This window comes from Bos javanicus, chromosome 2, assembly GCF_032452875.1.
Source record: "Bos javanicus breed banteng chromosome 2, ARS-OSU_banteng_1.0, whole genome shotgun sequence".
Classification (NCBI taxonomy): Eukaryota; Metazoa; Chordata; class Mammalia; order Artiodactyla; family Bovidae; genus Bos; species Bos javanicus.
The window spans coordinates 84,419,644-84,435,861 of NC_083869.1; the positions used below are offsets into that span (position 1 = coordinate 84,419,644).

The 16,218-nt window shown below is 33.9% G+C and overlaps 1 protein-coding gene across 1 annotated transcript in view; it reads left to right on the forward strand.

Annotated features, from left to right (window-relative positions):
* Positions 1 to 248: 248 nt before the first annotated feature.
* Positions 249 to 16,218, forward strand: part of SLC39A10 (solute carrier family 39 member 10) — a 38,288-nt gene continuing 22,318 nt past the window's right edge. The window contains exons 1-4 of the mRNA XM_061440728.1: positions 249 to 1,262; positions 3,140 to 3,347; positions 12,578 to 12,747; positions 15,008 to 15,196. Of these exons, the coding sequence (XP_061296712.1) occupies positions 249 to 1,262; positions 3,140 to 3,347; positions 12,578 to 12,747; positions 15,008 to 15,196 (1,581 nt within the window). The remainder of the gene's footprint in view (positions 1,263 to 3,139; positions 3,348 to 12,577; positions 12,748 to 15,007; positions 15,197 to 16,218) is intronic.

Here is a 16,218-nt window from a genome sequence, read left to right on the forward strand (position 1 = left end):
GTCAGTAATCTTGCAAGTGTGTTTTAAGCAAACTTGTATTAATTTGAAGGGCTATACAATATTCTGATAAATTAAAAGGGGCTATTTTTATAGGGGATTGAATTAGGAAAGGATAATTCATAATCATGAAAGAAATGAGGTAAAACATTTACCTAGTAAATTGACAACTGCTGAAAAGCTGTGTTTATTTTTAATGTACATAAGTATAAACTAATGTTTGTTTTTCTTTCCCTTTAGGAAAAATAGAAATGAAGGTACATATGCACACAAAATTTTGCCTCATTTGTTTGCTGACATTTATTTTCCATCATTGCAACCATTGCCATGAAGAACATGACCATGGTTCTGAAGAGCATCACAGACACCATCGTGGAATGACAGAATCGGAGTCAAGCGAATTTTCAGTGCTGGATGCTGAAAATGAAAAAAAATATTATATTGAAAAACTTTTTGACCGTTATGGTGAAAATGGAAGATTATCCTTTTTTGGTCTGGAGAAACTTTTAACAAACTTGGGCCTTGGAGAGATAAAAGTAGTTGAGATTAATCATGAGGATCTTGGCCACGATCATGTTTCTCACTTAGATATTTTGGCAGTTCAAGAGGGAAAGCATTTTCACTCACATAACCACCAGCATTCCCATAATCATTTAAATTCAGAAAATCAAACTGTGACCAGTGTATCAGCAAAAAGAAACCGTAAGTGTGATCCAGAGAAAGAGACAATTGAAGTGTCTGTAAAATCTGATGATAAACATATGCATGACCACAGTCATCGCTTATGTCATCACCACTGTTTGCGTCATCACCTTGATCATAACACTACTCGCCATTTTCCTAATGATTCCATTACTCACAGTGAGCATGGGGAGCCTAGCCATGAACCTTCAACAGAGACCAATAAAACACAGGAGCAATCTGAAAGTAAGCTACCAAAAGGAAAGAGGAAGAGAAAAGAGAAGAAAAGTAATGAAAATTCTGGGGTTATTACACCAGGTTTTCCCTCTAACCATGATCAGGGTGAACAGTATGAACATAATCGGGTCCACAAACCTGATCGTGTACATAACCCAGGTCATTCTCATGTACGTCTTCCAGAACATAATGGTCATGATCCTGGTCATGGACACCAAGATCTTGATCCTGATATTGAAGGTGAACTTCGACATACTAGAAAGCGAGAAGCACCACATGTTAAAAAAAGTGCAATTTATTCAGCTGCTAGTCACAAAGATCATAATGAAGATGATCGTCAACATGAGGTAAGCAGAATAAGGTAGTTGCTCTGTAACTCTCAGATGATTCTGAAGTACTCTTAGGTAAAAAGAAAAGTAACAGAGGAATAGACAACCGTATTTAAACTTGTTTCCAGTTACAAAATACATTAAGGGATAAAAATCAGATTAAAGATTTTTATCTGCATTTTTACTTGCATTGTTTGTTTTCACATTTGGGTTCCTTCAATTCTAAATGTTTAAAGGTTGTCAGGAAATATATTTCTTTTATTCCTTATTTTACTCTCTTGCTTAAGACTTGCTTTGACTCTCCAAGTTAGCTTATGTGTTGTTACTGTTAACCAGTTTCTAGATGCTTGAAAATTGAAGTCCTTTTTTTGTTTAGACAGTTTCTCTTTCAAAATAATTAACTTATTGAATTAACTACAGAGTGATTTCTAGTCACTGATCTAGCTCCAAAGTCAGGTATTTTGCACATGTGGTAGGTTTGTTTTCTCTGTCACTTTACCACAGGACCTACATGCTCAGATTAGTCTTTTCTCATGCTTTTGACAGTTGAACACTGAATGCAAAAAGATATAATAATGAGAAATGCCAATAGCAATGGGATGGTTCTCTTATTCTAAATTTTTGTTCTCCTTTGAATACTTTCACATTTGATTTGTTACTTCTTGATTTTTAAACAGCTATTCACCTTAAAAACATTTTTGTTTCATTAAAAGTGTATCAATACACTTATTCTTATATTTAGCTCTCATTAAAGTGTAGGAAAAGCTGTTGAATTTATTATTGTTCAGATATATAAAAAGCAGCAGCACCTATTGTGGAAGATGACCTCAGCCTTTGTTTTGGTCTCTTATTACTGAAATGTGTTTTACATCTAAGTAAATATCTTTGTTTCTTAACTAGACAAATCACTAGATATTGGGTTTTCAGCAAATTTTAAAATCTCAGTGTACTTTTAAAGAAATTGTTAATTTATTACCACGGGTAATATCCTAGAGTCTCTTGTTGATAATAACTAGACATTATCATAACTAAACATTAGTGTTTACTCTTTGGATTCTACTTGCAGGGTCTGGATCATCAATCTTATTATTTTGTATCCTTATAGGCCTGATGCATAATGGGGATTTTTTCAAGTTTTCTGGAAATGGTCTATGCATTAGATAGGGTAGTAGTACCTCATGTAAAGACTTGACATGACAAAAATCATTTGTGTTTTGATTTTGTGTTTTTACATTATAGATACAGTAAGCAAGCATGCAACCAGAGTGCATATATGTGGAAAAGAGATACTCCATTCCCTTAGTTGTAGATATTTGTATAGTGATGGGTCCAGATTTTTTTTTGTTATTTGTTTTCTTCTTAGTTTTTTTATACTTTGTACTTAAAAAGTTCTAGTGTATAAAGCTGCATTTTTTAATCTTGCGGTTTTAGCACTGGGATAGAATTTCACTATACGATATTCTTCTGGGGTACCTTAGGTAGTAAAAATGTCTGTATCTTTTTATATTTTAATATAAAGTTATTAAAGTACTCTTAAGTCTATTTAACAGTTTCACCAAATAAGAATCTCGAGCAACTGATGATTGCAGTTTGACTAGGGAAGTGATTTTTTTTCTTTACTCCTTCAGGATCTTGGGAATATAGTTCTAAATCATTAATGGCAAAAAGTCATTGTCTTTTATATGTTGCAGTGGAGAATGGTTAAAATCCATAAAAAGTTTGGGGTAATCAGGTTGAATTCTTTCCTCTCATAAATTCCTATTAAAAATCATTCTTTGTAGTAGATATTTATATTGCAGATTGTTTTAAAATTTAGAATATATTTTACTATATAGTACTTTTTCTGCCTAATCTTCTTAAAGTACTCTTAATTTGTTTTATCAATTTTCTTGCAGTGTTTGAACGTCACTCAGTTGTTAAAATACCATGGTCATCGTGCCAACTCTCCAATCTCATCTGATCTATTTACATACCTTTGCCCTGCTTTGTTATATCAGATTGACAGCCGACTTTGTATTGAGCATTTTGACAAACTTTTAGTTGAAGATTTAAATAAGGATAAAAATCAGGTTCCTGAAGATAAGGCAAATATAGGGGCATCAGGTAAGAAGGATTTAAGTTCTTTCTCCTCACAAGAGTCTCTGTACTTTTTTTTAAAAATATAGTTGGAATCAGAAAGCAGTTCCAAATGATTGCCTTATTTTTGTGTCTTTCAGTATATTTTAATCATGTTTTAAGCATTTGTGTTTAGAAAAGATTGGAGGAAGACAGGCATAATACAGTTTACTCATCTCTTCTGGCATTACATAGGAACATTTTGTTGTGGACAGAGAACTAATAGATTGGAAAGGAAATGCAGGTTTTTCATGAATAGATTCTTCTTTATGGGCAAATGTTAATAAGGGGGCCATTAATTAAAGTTACATGATGTTATAATTACTTAATATTTAGCAAGATGAGGGGCTCTAGTGAAAAGCCAAGATTACAAAATTTTTAAAGACATGAAAAGGGAAGCTAGTGTGGTTAAACTCTAGGAATGTCTCAGAATGCCAGTGATTGGCACATGAATTTCATCATGGGCACTTAGTAAAACCAAATGAGTAAAATCAAAACTATTTTTAAACTTCTTTCTTTGTACTTTTTCATCATATCCAGTTGGCTACATTGCTCCACCTTGATGTTTACAGGTACCTCCTTCTGAAACTTCTATTCCATAAGAATTTGTACCTCTTATTGAATCCCAAATGTCATTCCAATTTATTCTTTTGATAAAATCTGAAAATCTTTGATGATTTTTCTCTATCTGTGGTTTCTGTTTTCATTTTCTATTTTCACTTGTATAATCAGTTGTTGAGTCCAGTTGAGTCTTAAGTATTTTCCAGTTCTCTCCACTCTGTCATAACTTTAGTTCATATCCTCCTTGGTTCTTTACTGAATTGTTGAAATAACTCCATAATTTTCCCTGCCTGTGTTTCTGTTCCCCTCATAGATCATGCTTAGCACTTAAGCTAGATTTATTTGGACACTCTGACATAGATTTTTCTTTTTAGTGATAGCCAGTATTTATTTAATACATGGACTTTTATTTATTTACAAACATGTATTGTAGGCACTGTTCTATACTCAGTTCATTTACTCCTTGTAACAGTAATATGAAATAGAGAATGTTACCCTAAAAAATTTCCCAGGGTCTTAAAACTAGTGAGTGATAGTGGTAGAGTTCAGTTCTGGGAAGCTTAATCATTTTGGTATTCATATGTGCAAAGTGTTTTACATACTTTTCTTCACTAAATTTTAATACTAATTGAATTATTTGAGGAAGCTATTATATGATTCTTGTTTTTATGGGTAATAAGTAAGGTAAGGTATAGAAAAGTTAGTAACTTGCCCACAGTTCCCAGACCTAATAAATGATAAAATCCGCCAAGTCTGAGGTTAATCACTGTGCTGTTTTCCACATTTAGGAAATTCTGATATCCCCTTTGTGATTTTTGCCATATATTGTTAATGCTACTTAACATTTTCATTAGATCTCTAGTATTTTTCTTTACATTTTTTAATATTGTAAGTAGTAGTAGCTATGAGGATGTGGATTTGATGTGATGTGCTAGGTATAGTTTTCCTCATTTATTTTAAAATACTGCATTATGCTATGTTCAAAGTTTATCATGCTTTTCAGAATATGATCCATGTCTACCTACTATCACATTTCTATTTTCCACCATTCATTTCTTCCCCTTCCTTCTAATTTTAACAAACCATGATAATAGATTATGCTGGTTTTCCTTGATTCTTCTCTGCATTTTTACTTTGTAAGTGTCTCTGCTTGGCTGACCACTGTGATTCCTCAATGATTGGTCTCCCTGGAATAACTTAATTGACTGTACTAGGTTTAATTAAGTCCCCTACCTTGACACCCTGTGGATATTGCCATCATGGTACAGAGTTCAGGGATCTTAATAATTGGATTAGTTATCTTTTTGTTTGCCTTTAGTTGCTTAAAGCAAGTGACTGGGTCTTTCATCTGAGCATCACTAGTGCCTAAGATAAAAGATACTTTGGACAAAAAGTAAACACTCATATATTGATTGAATGAATAAATTACTTAATATTAGTCTATAAGCTTTTGTTTCTAACCTAGAAAGAACACTTGTAAGTCAGCCTAGTGTACGTTGATAATACAGTGTTCTCAAGAAGAATGAGTAGTATTTCATGAACTTCATATGTGCAAAATCATGTTGAATGCACTTCTGGTTGAAATGCCTAAGATATAGTTGAAATGAAATGAAAGTCACTCAGTCATGTCCGACTCTTTGCAACCCCATGGACTGTCCATGGAATTCTCCAGGCCAGAATACTGGAGTGGGTACCCTTTCCCTTTTCCAGGGGATCTTCCCAACCTTGGATCAAACTGAGGTCTTCCACATTGCAGGCAGATTCTTTACCAGCTGAGCCACCAGGGAAGCCCAGGAATACTGGAGTGGGTAGCCTATCCCTTCTCCAGCAGATCTTCCCAACCCAGGAATTGAACTAGGGTCTCCTGCATCACAGGCAGATTCTGTACCAATTGAATAGTAATTAAAGTGACTAAATTTATGTGTATGAATATGAGCTTAAAAAAACAGAATTTTGATAAAATAGATAAAAGACTGAAAGGGCAGCATTTTAAAAGTTTTCATAGTGTAGAGCAGTAGAGCAATAAGGTAGACATGTTTATGAATATCGCATTCTAGTATAAGAGTTCCGTTTGAGACAGAGACATTCCTTAATGCTTAAAAGAGTTACACATACAGGAGATGCTCTCAATACATAACTAAGTCTCTTAGGTTCCTACCTATTCTTGGTTAATTTCTTTGCAATAGGAAAATAATAACCTCAGAATGGATAAATTAATCATAATAGCCTATATTTATTAGAGCCTTATTACAATGTGCTATTTTAAACACCACTTTTACAAGAGTTTAATTTGTTATTCCCATGAGCTAGACATTTTTCTTTACTTCTCTTTACTGAGGAAAGGAGGTTTGAGAAGTTAAGTAACATGCCCAAATCACAGAACAGAGCTGTGATAGAAACTAGAGTATTCTCCATCTAAAGCCTGTAATGTAACCACTGTGCTCTTTCCCTGTGCTATGCTCTACTGCTTCCTGCTGAAAAGGCTCTTAAGTGTTCTTGGCTAGAATGTAAGCGACAGGGAGATAAGGAGAGTTTAGTGTTTTGACAGATAAAGCAGATGTAGACAGGAAAGTGGTACAGGTAAATATTGATGTAAGTATTACTCTAAGTGTAGATTAGTCATTAAAAAAAAATCTAAGAATAGTCTTCTAGTAGACAAGCTGGGTTCAGTCTGATTAGATCTGAAAGGGCAGAGAAAGTGAGTCCACACACTAGACTTGACTAATGATCTTTGGATAGACAACATATGTCCCCTTTCTGGCTTCATGCTCATTGATCTTTGTAGATAACTAAACACCTTGAGAGCCAGTGCTCTCTCAGGCACTCATAAATTCTCACTGGCAGGAATAAAAGTATGTGCTAGGTCTAAGATTATTTATCTTAATTAAAAATAAAATTCATTTGTTCTTTACAGGGGAAAAATGGAGGCTGAAAAGATTGAGGCATCTAGAGTTAAAACTAATAGCCTTTTCTATTTGTGCAGTTTCTTAGAAAACTCTGGTTATTTATTTTCACATTAGCTGTGGGTTATGACTTAGAGTTGTCTATGTCATAGTATTGATACAATCTACATATTTTAACAAAACTGTTGACAGATGCTTAACTATAGTAATATTGAAAATTGCACTTTATTCAATCTAAAAAGCCTTAGAGAAAAGTGTACTTGCTTTGAAAACAAGTACATTACTAATAGTGAATATTGATTAGTTGTTTGCAGGTGGTTATTAGCATTGTCAGAAATGAAACTTGAATTAATTATGTCCTGATAGATGTTAATAATTGTTAGAATGCCCTGCTAGTAATTATTTTTAATGACTGCTGCACCATTTAAGAAGGTTAACTTGTTCTGTATAAATCTCCCATAGTGACACAGCTACTACCTCATTAACTGTTCAAAGACTGCTGTAAACCAAATATGCTATATACTGTGTATGTTAGAAATCATTTGTTTCTCAAGATTAGCTCATTTAGTCATAGAGTTGACCCTAGCTTAATTACCAAGGAGTGGGGGAGGTTGTAAATAGGCTGCTAAGCATTTTCCACCAATTAAAATGCTGAAACAGTGTAGAAAACTGCCATCTTGCACATGCTTTGAACCAAGTTAATTAGAAAGTTTCCACAGATGAGCGCTTCTTTTTAAAAGAATGCATTTTCTCTCTAGATAATGAGAAAGGGAGTTGGTGAATAACTAAGCTTGAAGACCTTTAATGTTTTAAGCAACCTAATTTGCAGAATAAGTGAAGCTTGTTTCAGACATTTAGTGTTTTTTATTGCATGTGGTATCCTGGGTACAAATAAAGAAAACATTTGCTAGTTGTACTTAATAGTTTGCATAGTGTTAGGTTGGTATAAATTTTACAAAAATTCCTTTCATTGTTTATCATTTATTGTTATTTTGGGTTTCTTTTGGCTTTATACCAAACAAATTGTGACTTAAAAAAGACATAATTTGGTTGGAAATCAAAACAATTTTATTGGCTTTTTTTACATCTAGGAAATTATGATATTTGAACTCTAAATGTATATGTTATTAATTGTGGAAATATGTATGTACTTAAATAGCGTGGGAAAGTATTTCAAGGACAGTAAATTCAAAACAACTTTTATTACTCATAGGTCAAAGAAATAGTAATTTTCTTATAACTTGTTAGGAGAATCACTATTCCTTAAAGTTTTGTGCTAGGAAGCTAAAATTATTATTTAAAATTAACAAGAAATCAGCATAAGAAAACACGTATGATAACGTAAATTTACGGGATAATAGGGCTGTTTTGCTAGTGAAACAGTTGTGGTGGAATAGTTGTAATCTATAGAAAATAACTAAAAAATTTCTGAATTATCTGAAATAGGAAATTTGGCTCTAGCTTTTATTTCTTGGCACTGGCAAAAATAAGTAGTAGATATGTGAAATTAATTAGCTTTACGCTTACATGTATTTTCAATGGCATATATTCTGAAAATCTTGTATAGCTACAAGTTTGGTAGTAATCTTGTGTCCCTCTTCCTCTGTCCTAATTAGCTCCAATTTTGAAAGAGTGATTGCCATTTGGATTAATAAAGTTAGTATTTCTTCTTATTTTCATGTTTAATTATACTTATTTTTCATGTAAATCCTTTTATATGAAGCTGTCTTCCCTTTTATATAAAGCTACTCCGAGAGAGACAAAAGTGATAAATGAGTTACTTGGCCAAGAATTCTCTGAAAATCGTATGATTTACTGGAAATAACAATGGATTAAGAGGGGACTTTGGGTTTAGTTTTGACTTTGCCATTTTAGCTATTTAACTATTTTATTATGCTGAAATATATATAACATCAAATTTGCTGTCTTAACCATTGTGCATTTGTTACACTCACAATGTTGTGCAACCATCACACTATTTTTGTAACTTTTTGTTTTAACCACCACCCCAGATAGAAGCTGGGCTTCCCTGGTGGCTCAGCTGGTAAAGAATATGCCTTCAATGTGGGAGACTTGGGTTCAATCCCTGGGTTGGTAAGATCCCCTGGAGAAGAGAATGGCTTACCCACTCCAGTATTCTGGCCTGAAGAATTCCATGGACTGTATAGTTCATGGGGTTGGAAAGAGTTGGACATAACTGAGCAACTTTCACTTTCAGATAAAAGCTATATAATCATTAAGCAGTAATTCATTTCCCTCTTAACCTCAGCCCCCGGTAACCTCTAATCTTTTGTCTCTGAATTCGACTGTTCTAGAGAGTTCATTTAAGTGGAATCATACAATGTTTGTCTTTTTGTCTGCTTTATTGTGAAATACTTAACATAGTGGTTCTTTTCCTAATGTAGGAAATTGTTTAGTTTTATTTTTGTTTTTATAAATTTATTTATTTATTTTGGCTTTGCTGGATCTTCACTGCTGTTCAAGCTTTTTTTAGCTGTGGCGAGTGGAAGCTAGTCTCTAGTTGCGGTGCATAGGCTTCTCATTGCGGTAGCTTCTCTTGTGGAGCACAGACTCTAGGACACTCGGGCTTCAGTAGCTGTGGCGCTTGGGCTCAGTAGTTTTGGCTTCTGGTCTCTGGAGTACAGGCTCTATAATTGTGGTGCACAGGCTTAGTTGTTCTGTGGCATGTGGGATCCTTCTGGATCTAGGATGAACCCCGCATCTCCTGCATTAGCAGGCAGACTCTTAACCATTGAGCCACCAGAGAAGCCCTCAGTATAATGTTTTTAAGGTTCATCTATGTTATAGCATGTATCAGAACTTCATTCCTTTTTATGGTTGAGTAATACTCCATGGCATATATACACCACATTTTGTTAGTTCATTCATTCATCAATGTATGCTTGCCTATTGTGAATAATCCTCTAATGAATACAGGCATGCATGTATCTGAGTTTCATCTTGGAAGTTGGGCAATGCTGTGACCTGGGATTGATTCATGTAATGCTTTTGCTTTTGAGGGATTATGTTTTCTTGTATTCTCTGAGTTTCAGATGTCAGCACAAATACCAGTGATTTTCTAATCATTAAATGAGCTGCTCTCTTTCAGACATCTCTTTTAGTTTACAGATTTGCTTTCTAAGGTGGATGAGGAGGAGATATAATTATCAGCACTGATCAGTGAGAAATTGTACCTGGGAGTGTGTAATATGTGACATATACCCATTTGTGCACACATGAACTTGTTTACCCTTTAACACAGACTCTCCTTTAATTACATGTGTAAACACTTGTCTAATTTATATGTGTATCAATCTGCCAGTGATTGGTCTTCAGTTATAATGTATTTGGTCTTCCCTGGTGACTCAGACAGTAAAGAATCTGCCTGCAACGCAAGAGACCTGGATTTGATCCCTGTGTTGGGACGTCCCCTGGAGGAAGACATGGCAACCCACTCCAGTATTCTTGTCTCGAGAGTTCCATTGACAGAGGAGCCTCACAGGCTACATACAGTTCATGGGGTCTCAGAGTCAGACACAACTGAACCACTTACACTACAATGTATTTAGCTCACCTGTTAGCATACTGGCGATTGATTTTCACCGAATTCGATTTTGATTTATTTGGTAACTTGAGTTTTGACTAATTGACCAAAAGTCACTTGAGATTGTAAATCATCATAGAACATTTTAAAATGTTTATGGCTTCATAGACTCTTTATTCTGTGCTCTTTTTCTTTAATTTCTTGATTAAAGTATCTTTTAGATTGGCTCTTGAGATATATTGCCTCTAAATTGGATTATAGACAAACTAAGGAAAAATATATTTGGGAAGGGAGAGTTGTATATTAATATGTAAGACATTTTATCTTCAGGTTTAATGTTTTCATTATTAGCCTTGGTGTTTCCCTTTTAGTTATTGTATCTTTTGTTCTCTCCCTTTTTAATTATTTTCCCGCCAGTAGTTTGATTGGAGCTAGAGAGTTGCAGTAGTTTTGACAAACCTTTTTTGGTTTAGTTGACCAGTAACTTTATTGTTTCCTTGACTTCATGTATACTTAGTCTCTTTTCTCCAACCAGGCTCTCCCACCCATTGATTTGATCCTTCCAATCTTTACATGGGGCACACACAAATAAAGTAACTTAACTTGGTCATCATTATGAAGTCAGTCTTTAAACTTGTTTGACCTTATATTTTTCTTTATACAACAGGTTATTTTTTGTTTGTTTAACTCCAGTTCCCTGTGCCTGGTAGTCCCAACCATAGTTGGGAGAAATCTCCTTATTTTTTGGATCCACTAACCAGGATGTTGCCTTTATAATGAATCTTTCCCTGACCTTGATTCTTTGAGAATTGAATTTCTGTTCCTTTATTGCCCCCAAATCCTTAAGAAGGATAGAAGCCAGTGTATTCAGTCTCTGGCTGTGTTTCAATCTTTTTTGACCCTTTAGCTTCCCAGTGTTTATATCATAGTAATTATCTGTTACATTTAGCATAAATCACAGTACTTCCATTAATAACAGATGACCTATTGTTTTATTCAGAACTAATTTAGCTAACGAGAACACTAGCTGTAGTGTTAAGGTTATTGGATAGTGTGACTAAAATGTCCAGTGAATAAACACAGTTTTATTGATAGTTTAGCATTTAGCAGGTCAATTAAAGTTTTTTTTTTTAATCTATCTTTATTTCTGTTTGTCTTTCAAAATTTTAAGTTATCTTGATAAAGAAATGCATTTTTCCTTTGTTCATTTATCATAAGACTTAACATAAAATCTTTCAGCAGATTTATAGTCCTATTAGGTTTGATTAGGAAAATATCATTTTAGATTAAACCTTTTCAAAATTATCACTCTTCAGTGAAATTTGCTGTAAGTATTAAAGTTTAACACATTTGTTTAGGCCATTAAAAAAAGTAATCTCTCATTTTAAATGAAAATGCCTCACTCCCTGAACCACTGGCATTAATTTGTGATACCTACTTATGAATAGCCTAGAAAAAGAAATGTGCACAAAATTCCACCTGTTTCTTACAAGTCATATGAAAACATTTCTCCTGTGTTCTGATCCAGTTAAAACTATATAGTGAAATTTTAAAAGTAGTAAATTGTACAGAAAATTAAATTGGGGGAAAGGGAATTTGTAACTGGGTATGGAAGACAGATGATACCAAGGAAAACAGGACTGAATTATCCTTTGTAAAAATAAGGAATACAATAAAGCAACCAGTAATAAGGCTTTTTTTGGTCTTACCTGAGTATATTTCTATTTGGAGCTGATATTTAAAAGTTTCTTAGACTTTGTATTAGAAAGATTTCCATAGATTATAGTGTGTTGGATGCTTAGATTCTTTAATGCTCACAGGAGAGTTTTATAATTAGAGTCTCTAAGTAAACAGTTTTATTGCTATGACTGTGCCTTTAGACATTAGCAAAACTTTATTTAAATCTAAATAGTGTAAGTGAACCACAGCCTTAAGTCATTTTAAGCCCCTGTTTCTAATAAGGTGGACCACTGAAAATACTATTTCTAACTTGGTCTGAGTTTAATTCTTTTTTTAAGTATTCAAGGTAACCACCTTGAATATAGTTGTTTTGTTTTTAAACACAGTAGTGCCAAAATACAAAGTTTCTTAAAAAACATAGTCTGGGTAGGATAATCAGTCTTCCATGACTCATTTATCTTATGTTTATTCTTTGGAGCTTTTTTGTTTATAATGGCATACTAATATTGATCATTACTTTCTTCCTACAGCGTGGATTTGTGGTATCATTTCTATCACTGTCATTAGCCTGCTTTCCTTGCTAGGCGTGATCTTGGTTCCCATCATTAACCAAGGATGCTTCAAATTCCTTCTTACATTCCTTGTTGCACTAGCTGTAGGAACAATGAGTGGAGACGCCCTTCTTCATCTACTGCCCCATGTAAGAAACCTTTTAAATCTTTTTAAGAAGTAAAAGTATTTCAGCTAAAAGGGTCCTTTATTAGCAAGCTGTAGCATACTAATCTAATATTTCTGTTGTTTTATTGCTTATAGGATGAAGTATTTTTTTATTTGTACAGTTTTAAATTAAGTAGTATTTTTAAAATTGAATTTATTAGATTTTAAAGTAGCAAAAACTGATAGTGTCAGTTTTATCTTTACTTGTCACAACATATACATATTGTATCATCACAATGCACGTTTTCACTCTCTTACAATTACATATGTCACTTACACCTTAGTGAAGCTGAAATTTTAAAAATGCTCTATTAGTTCTGAAAGTGAATATTTAGTGATCAGTGAGTGTTTTATTTTTGTGGTTTCTCAAGAAAGCCATTAGAAGAAATCTATATAGTATTTTATAAAGGGCTTCCCTGGTAGCTCAGACGGTAAAGCGTCTGCCTACAATGTGGGAGACCCAGGTTCGATCCCTGGGTCGGGAAAATCCCCTAGAGAAGGCAATGGCAACCCACTCCAGTACTCTTGCCTAGAAAATCCCATGGACCAAGGAGCCTGGTAGGCTACAGTCCATGGGGTTGCAAAGAGTCAGACATGACTAAGTGACTTCCCTTCACTCTTCATATGGTATTTTTTAATGATTGTACACATAACCAGTGCTCCACAGGCATCTTTATTTGAGCAGGAATAGGCAGATATCTCCAGTTAATGATTTTAGATGTTTAAGCTCTTTACTCATGGGGCCGTTTATCTTTTCACCTGGTGTACCACTTGTGTTCTTCCATTTGGGAACACTTCTAATGATATGATCATAAGTCCACACTCCTGGGTTTCTGAGCCGGTGCAGTGGTAAAGAATCCACCTGCCAATGCAGAAGACGCAAGAGACGCAGGTTCCACCCCTGGGTAGGGAAGATCCCCTGGAGGAGGAAATGGCAACTCACTCCAGTATTCTTGCCTGAAAAATCCCATGGACAGACGAGCCTGGTGGGCTAAGAGTCAGACATGACTGAGCACTTGTACAGGCACATGCATCACACTCCTGTTTCCTTGCTTATCAACCTTTTAAAAGGTTTATCACCAGTTAAGAGTGTTTGAACCAGTATTACTGTCTGTCCTTCAAATTATGAAAACAACAGAGCTTTTTTCTTTTCTGAATGTAAAATTATAGATTTGAACATTTATGTTCTCATCTCTTCCCTTCTGGAGTATTTGGAAGACAGTATTGTATTTGTGTGTTGTGTACACCTGTTCTTCCTTTCTGCACTCCTGGTTGAGAATTCCCAATCTAGTGTCTAGAACAGTGTATGGCATTGCCTTTTAAAAAATTAATATTAAGACTGTGAATGTGCTTTTTTTTTTTTTTGCTGTTGATTCATTATATATAACTTATTTTCCCATTTATTTTAACCCCTTGCCTGCCCTTTCTCCCCAGCCACCAAGCATAGCAACAGTCTGCTTCAGAACTGGGCCAACAGTTGAAGTGCAAACAATGTTTAAGTGCTGTTTAACTTATTTTCTTAAGTGTTAATTAAATGAAGCTATTACCTTTTGTAATGGTCTTATCTTCTTTAAGAGGTTTAGAAACCTCTTCTGTTGACCACTTGCAAATAAGGAAAGAATGTAAATAAATGTTACAAAGAGGGAAAATACTGAGGACCAGTTTTCTTTTACACTCTCTAAGATTAATATGATAGAACTTACATGTTTTGCAGTTTTAAAAGAGCTTTGTTTCTGTACACACATTTATTTTTGCTAAAGATTTAAAATGTAGAAAATTAAATGCATGTTTAAGTATATACTTTTGCTCATGTTCAACAGTATGTGCAGACATAACATCTCATCACTTCTTTGAAATAATTAAGAAAAGTATTATAAAAATTAGCTTAAGAGAAAGTTAGATTATAGGGAGTTAGAAATGGTTACCTGCTGGTGAATTAGTCTGTTTTAGTTTTACTTCAGTTTACAAAGGACCCATCATTCCCTCTGTTCTTACTCCTGGATTGATTCTTACTATAGGATGTATTAATATTTTAACCCCGATAGCTGTTTGAAATTTTTGGTCTTTGTTTTAGAGTTACCATGAAGTGTAGTACTTTCCAGGCCACTGAGTATAACAAAATTAAATGGAAGACTACTTATATTCAAGTGATGTAACAGGGGATTTTTTTCTTTTCTGGAGATTATATTCGCAAAGTAGCATTGAATTGCTGGTTTAGAAGCTTTTCTTATTCTCATTAATAGTCTCAGGGTGGACATGATCACAGTCATCAACATGCACATGGGCATGGACATTCTCATGGACACGAATCTAAGAAGTTTCTGGAAGAATATGATGCTGTATTGAAAGGACTTGTTGCTCTAGGAGGCATTTACTTATTATTTATCATTGAACATTGCATTAGAATGTTTAAGCACTACAAACAGCAAAGGGTAAGTATTTTTTAATTATTTGTTTTCCGAAAGGTAGAACTCAAAAACCTTTATTTTTGGGAAGGCCTTGTTTTTTCTTAATCATGGTGTTGGTATGTATTAAATATCATTGAATAAACTGTCTTCAGAGGAAAAACTGATCTTTGCCAGTTTTTTTTGTCATTACATTTGTTTTAGCATTTATAATCAAGCTATAGGAGTCCAGTTTCAGTTAATTTTGTGTTGCTTCTTATCTAGTTAACTTAAATAGTTTGGAAAAATACTGACCAATTTATGGTTACTAAAAATGCAAAAATATATAAATAGAAGCAAGTCTAATTGGTCTTCATAGGTAATATTTTCAAGTTTTAGAGGCTTTCACTGACATATCTTTTAATGAAAATGTTTTCACACAACAAATTTCTATACCAGAAATACCTTGCCAGTAGTGTAAGTAAGTACTAAAGGTAAAAAGAATTTAGATTCAGAGGGCTTTGTAGGAAGAAATTATTAATGAAATTAAGGATTTGGTGGTTCATTTAAAGTAACAAAACACTTCGGAGATGGTACTTGGACTATTGATTAAATGCCCTGTTTGTCATGAACTGTCTTTTGGGTCACATTTACTAGAATAAGACAAATATCTAAAAGAATTTTTCCCACAAGAAAATAAGATACTGTCATTCACTATGATTTACACACTTCCTGTTCACATCTGTCTCTAAGGCTGTTCTTGAATACATCTCATTAAAATGATTGTGATATTGATGCTGATTGTTTTCAGTATATTTTGTTTAAGTAAATCCTAGAGGACATTTTTAGAAAGCTTCACAAAGTAACAAGTTAGAAAATTTTTACATTTTCTTAGTTAGCTACAAATATTAAAAAAAAAAATCTTCAAGAACAGTGGATAGTCATTGTCATCATAATATATACAGTCCACTCTTATAATAGAACTTTAATGCTGTTTTTTTACAGATATGTTCTTGTTTGTGTATGTATGTGTTTTGTATATATCCTCTTGGGAAATATGGCTTAGAACA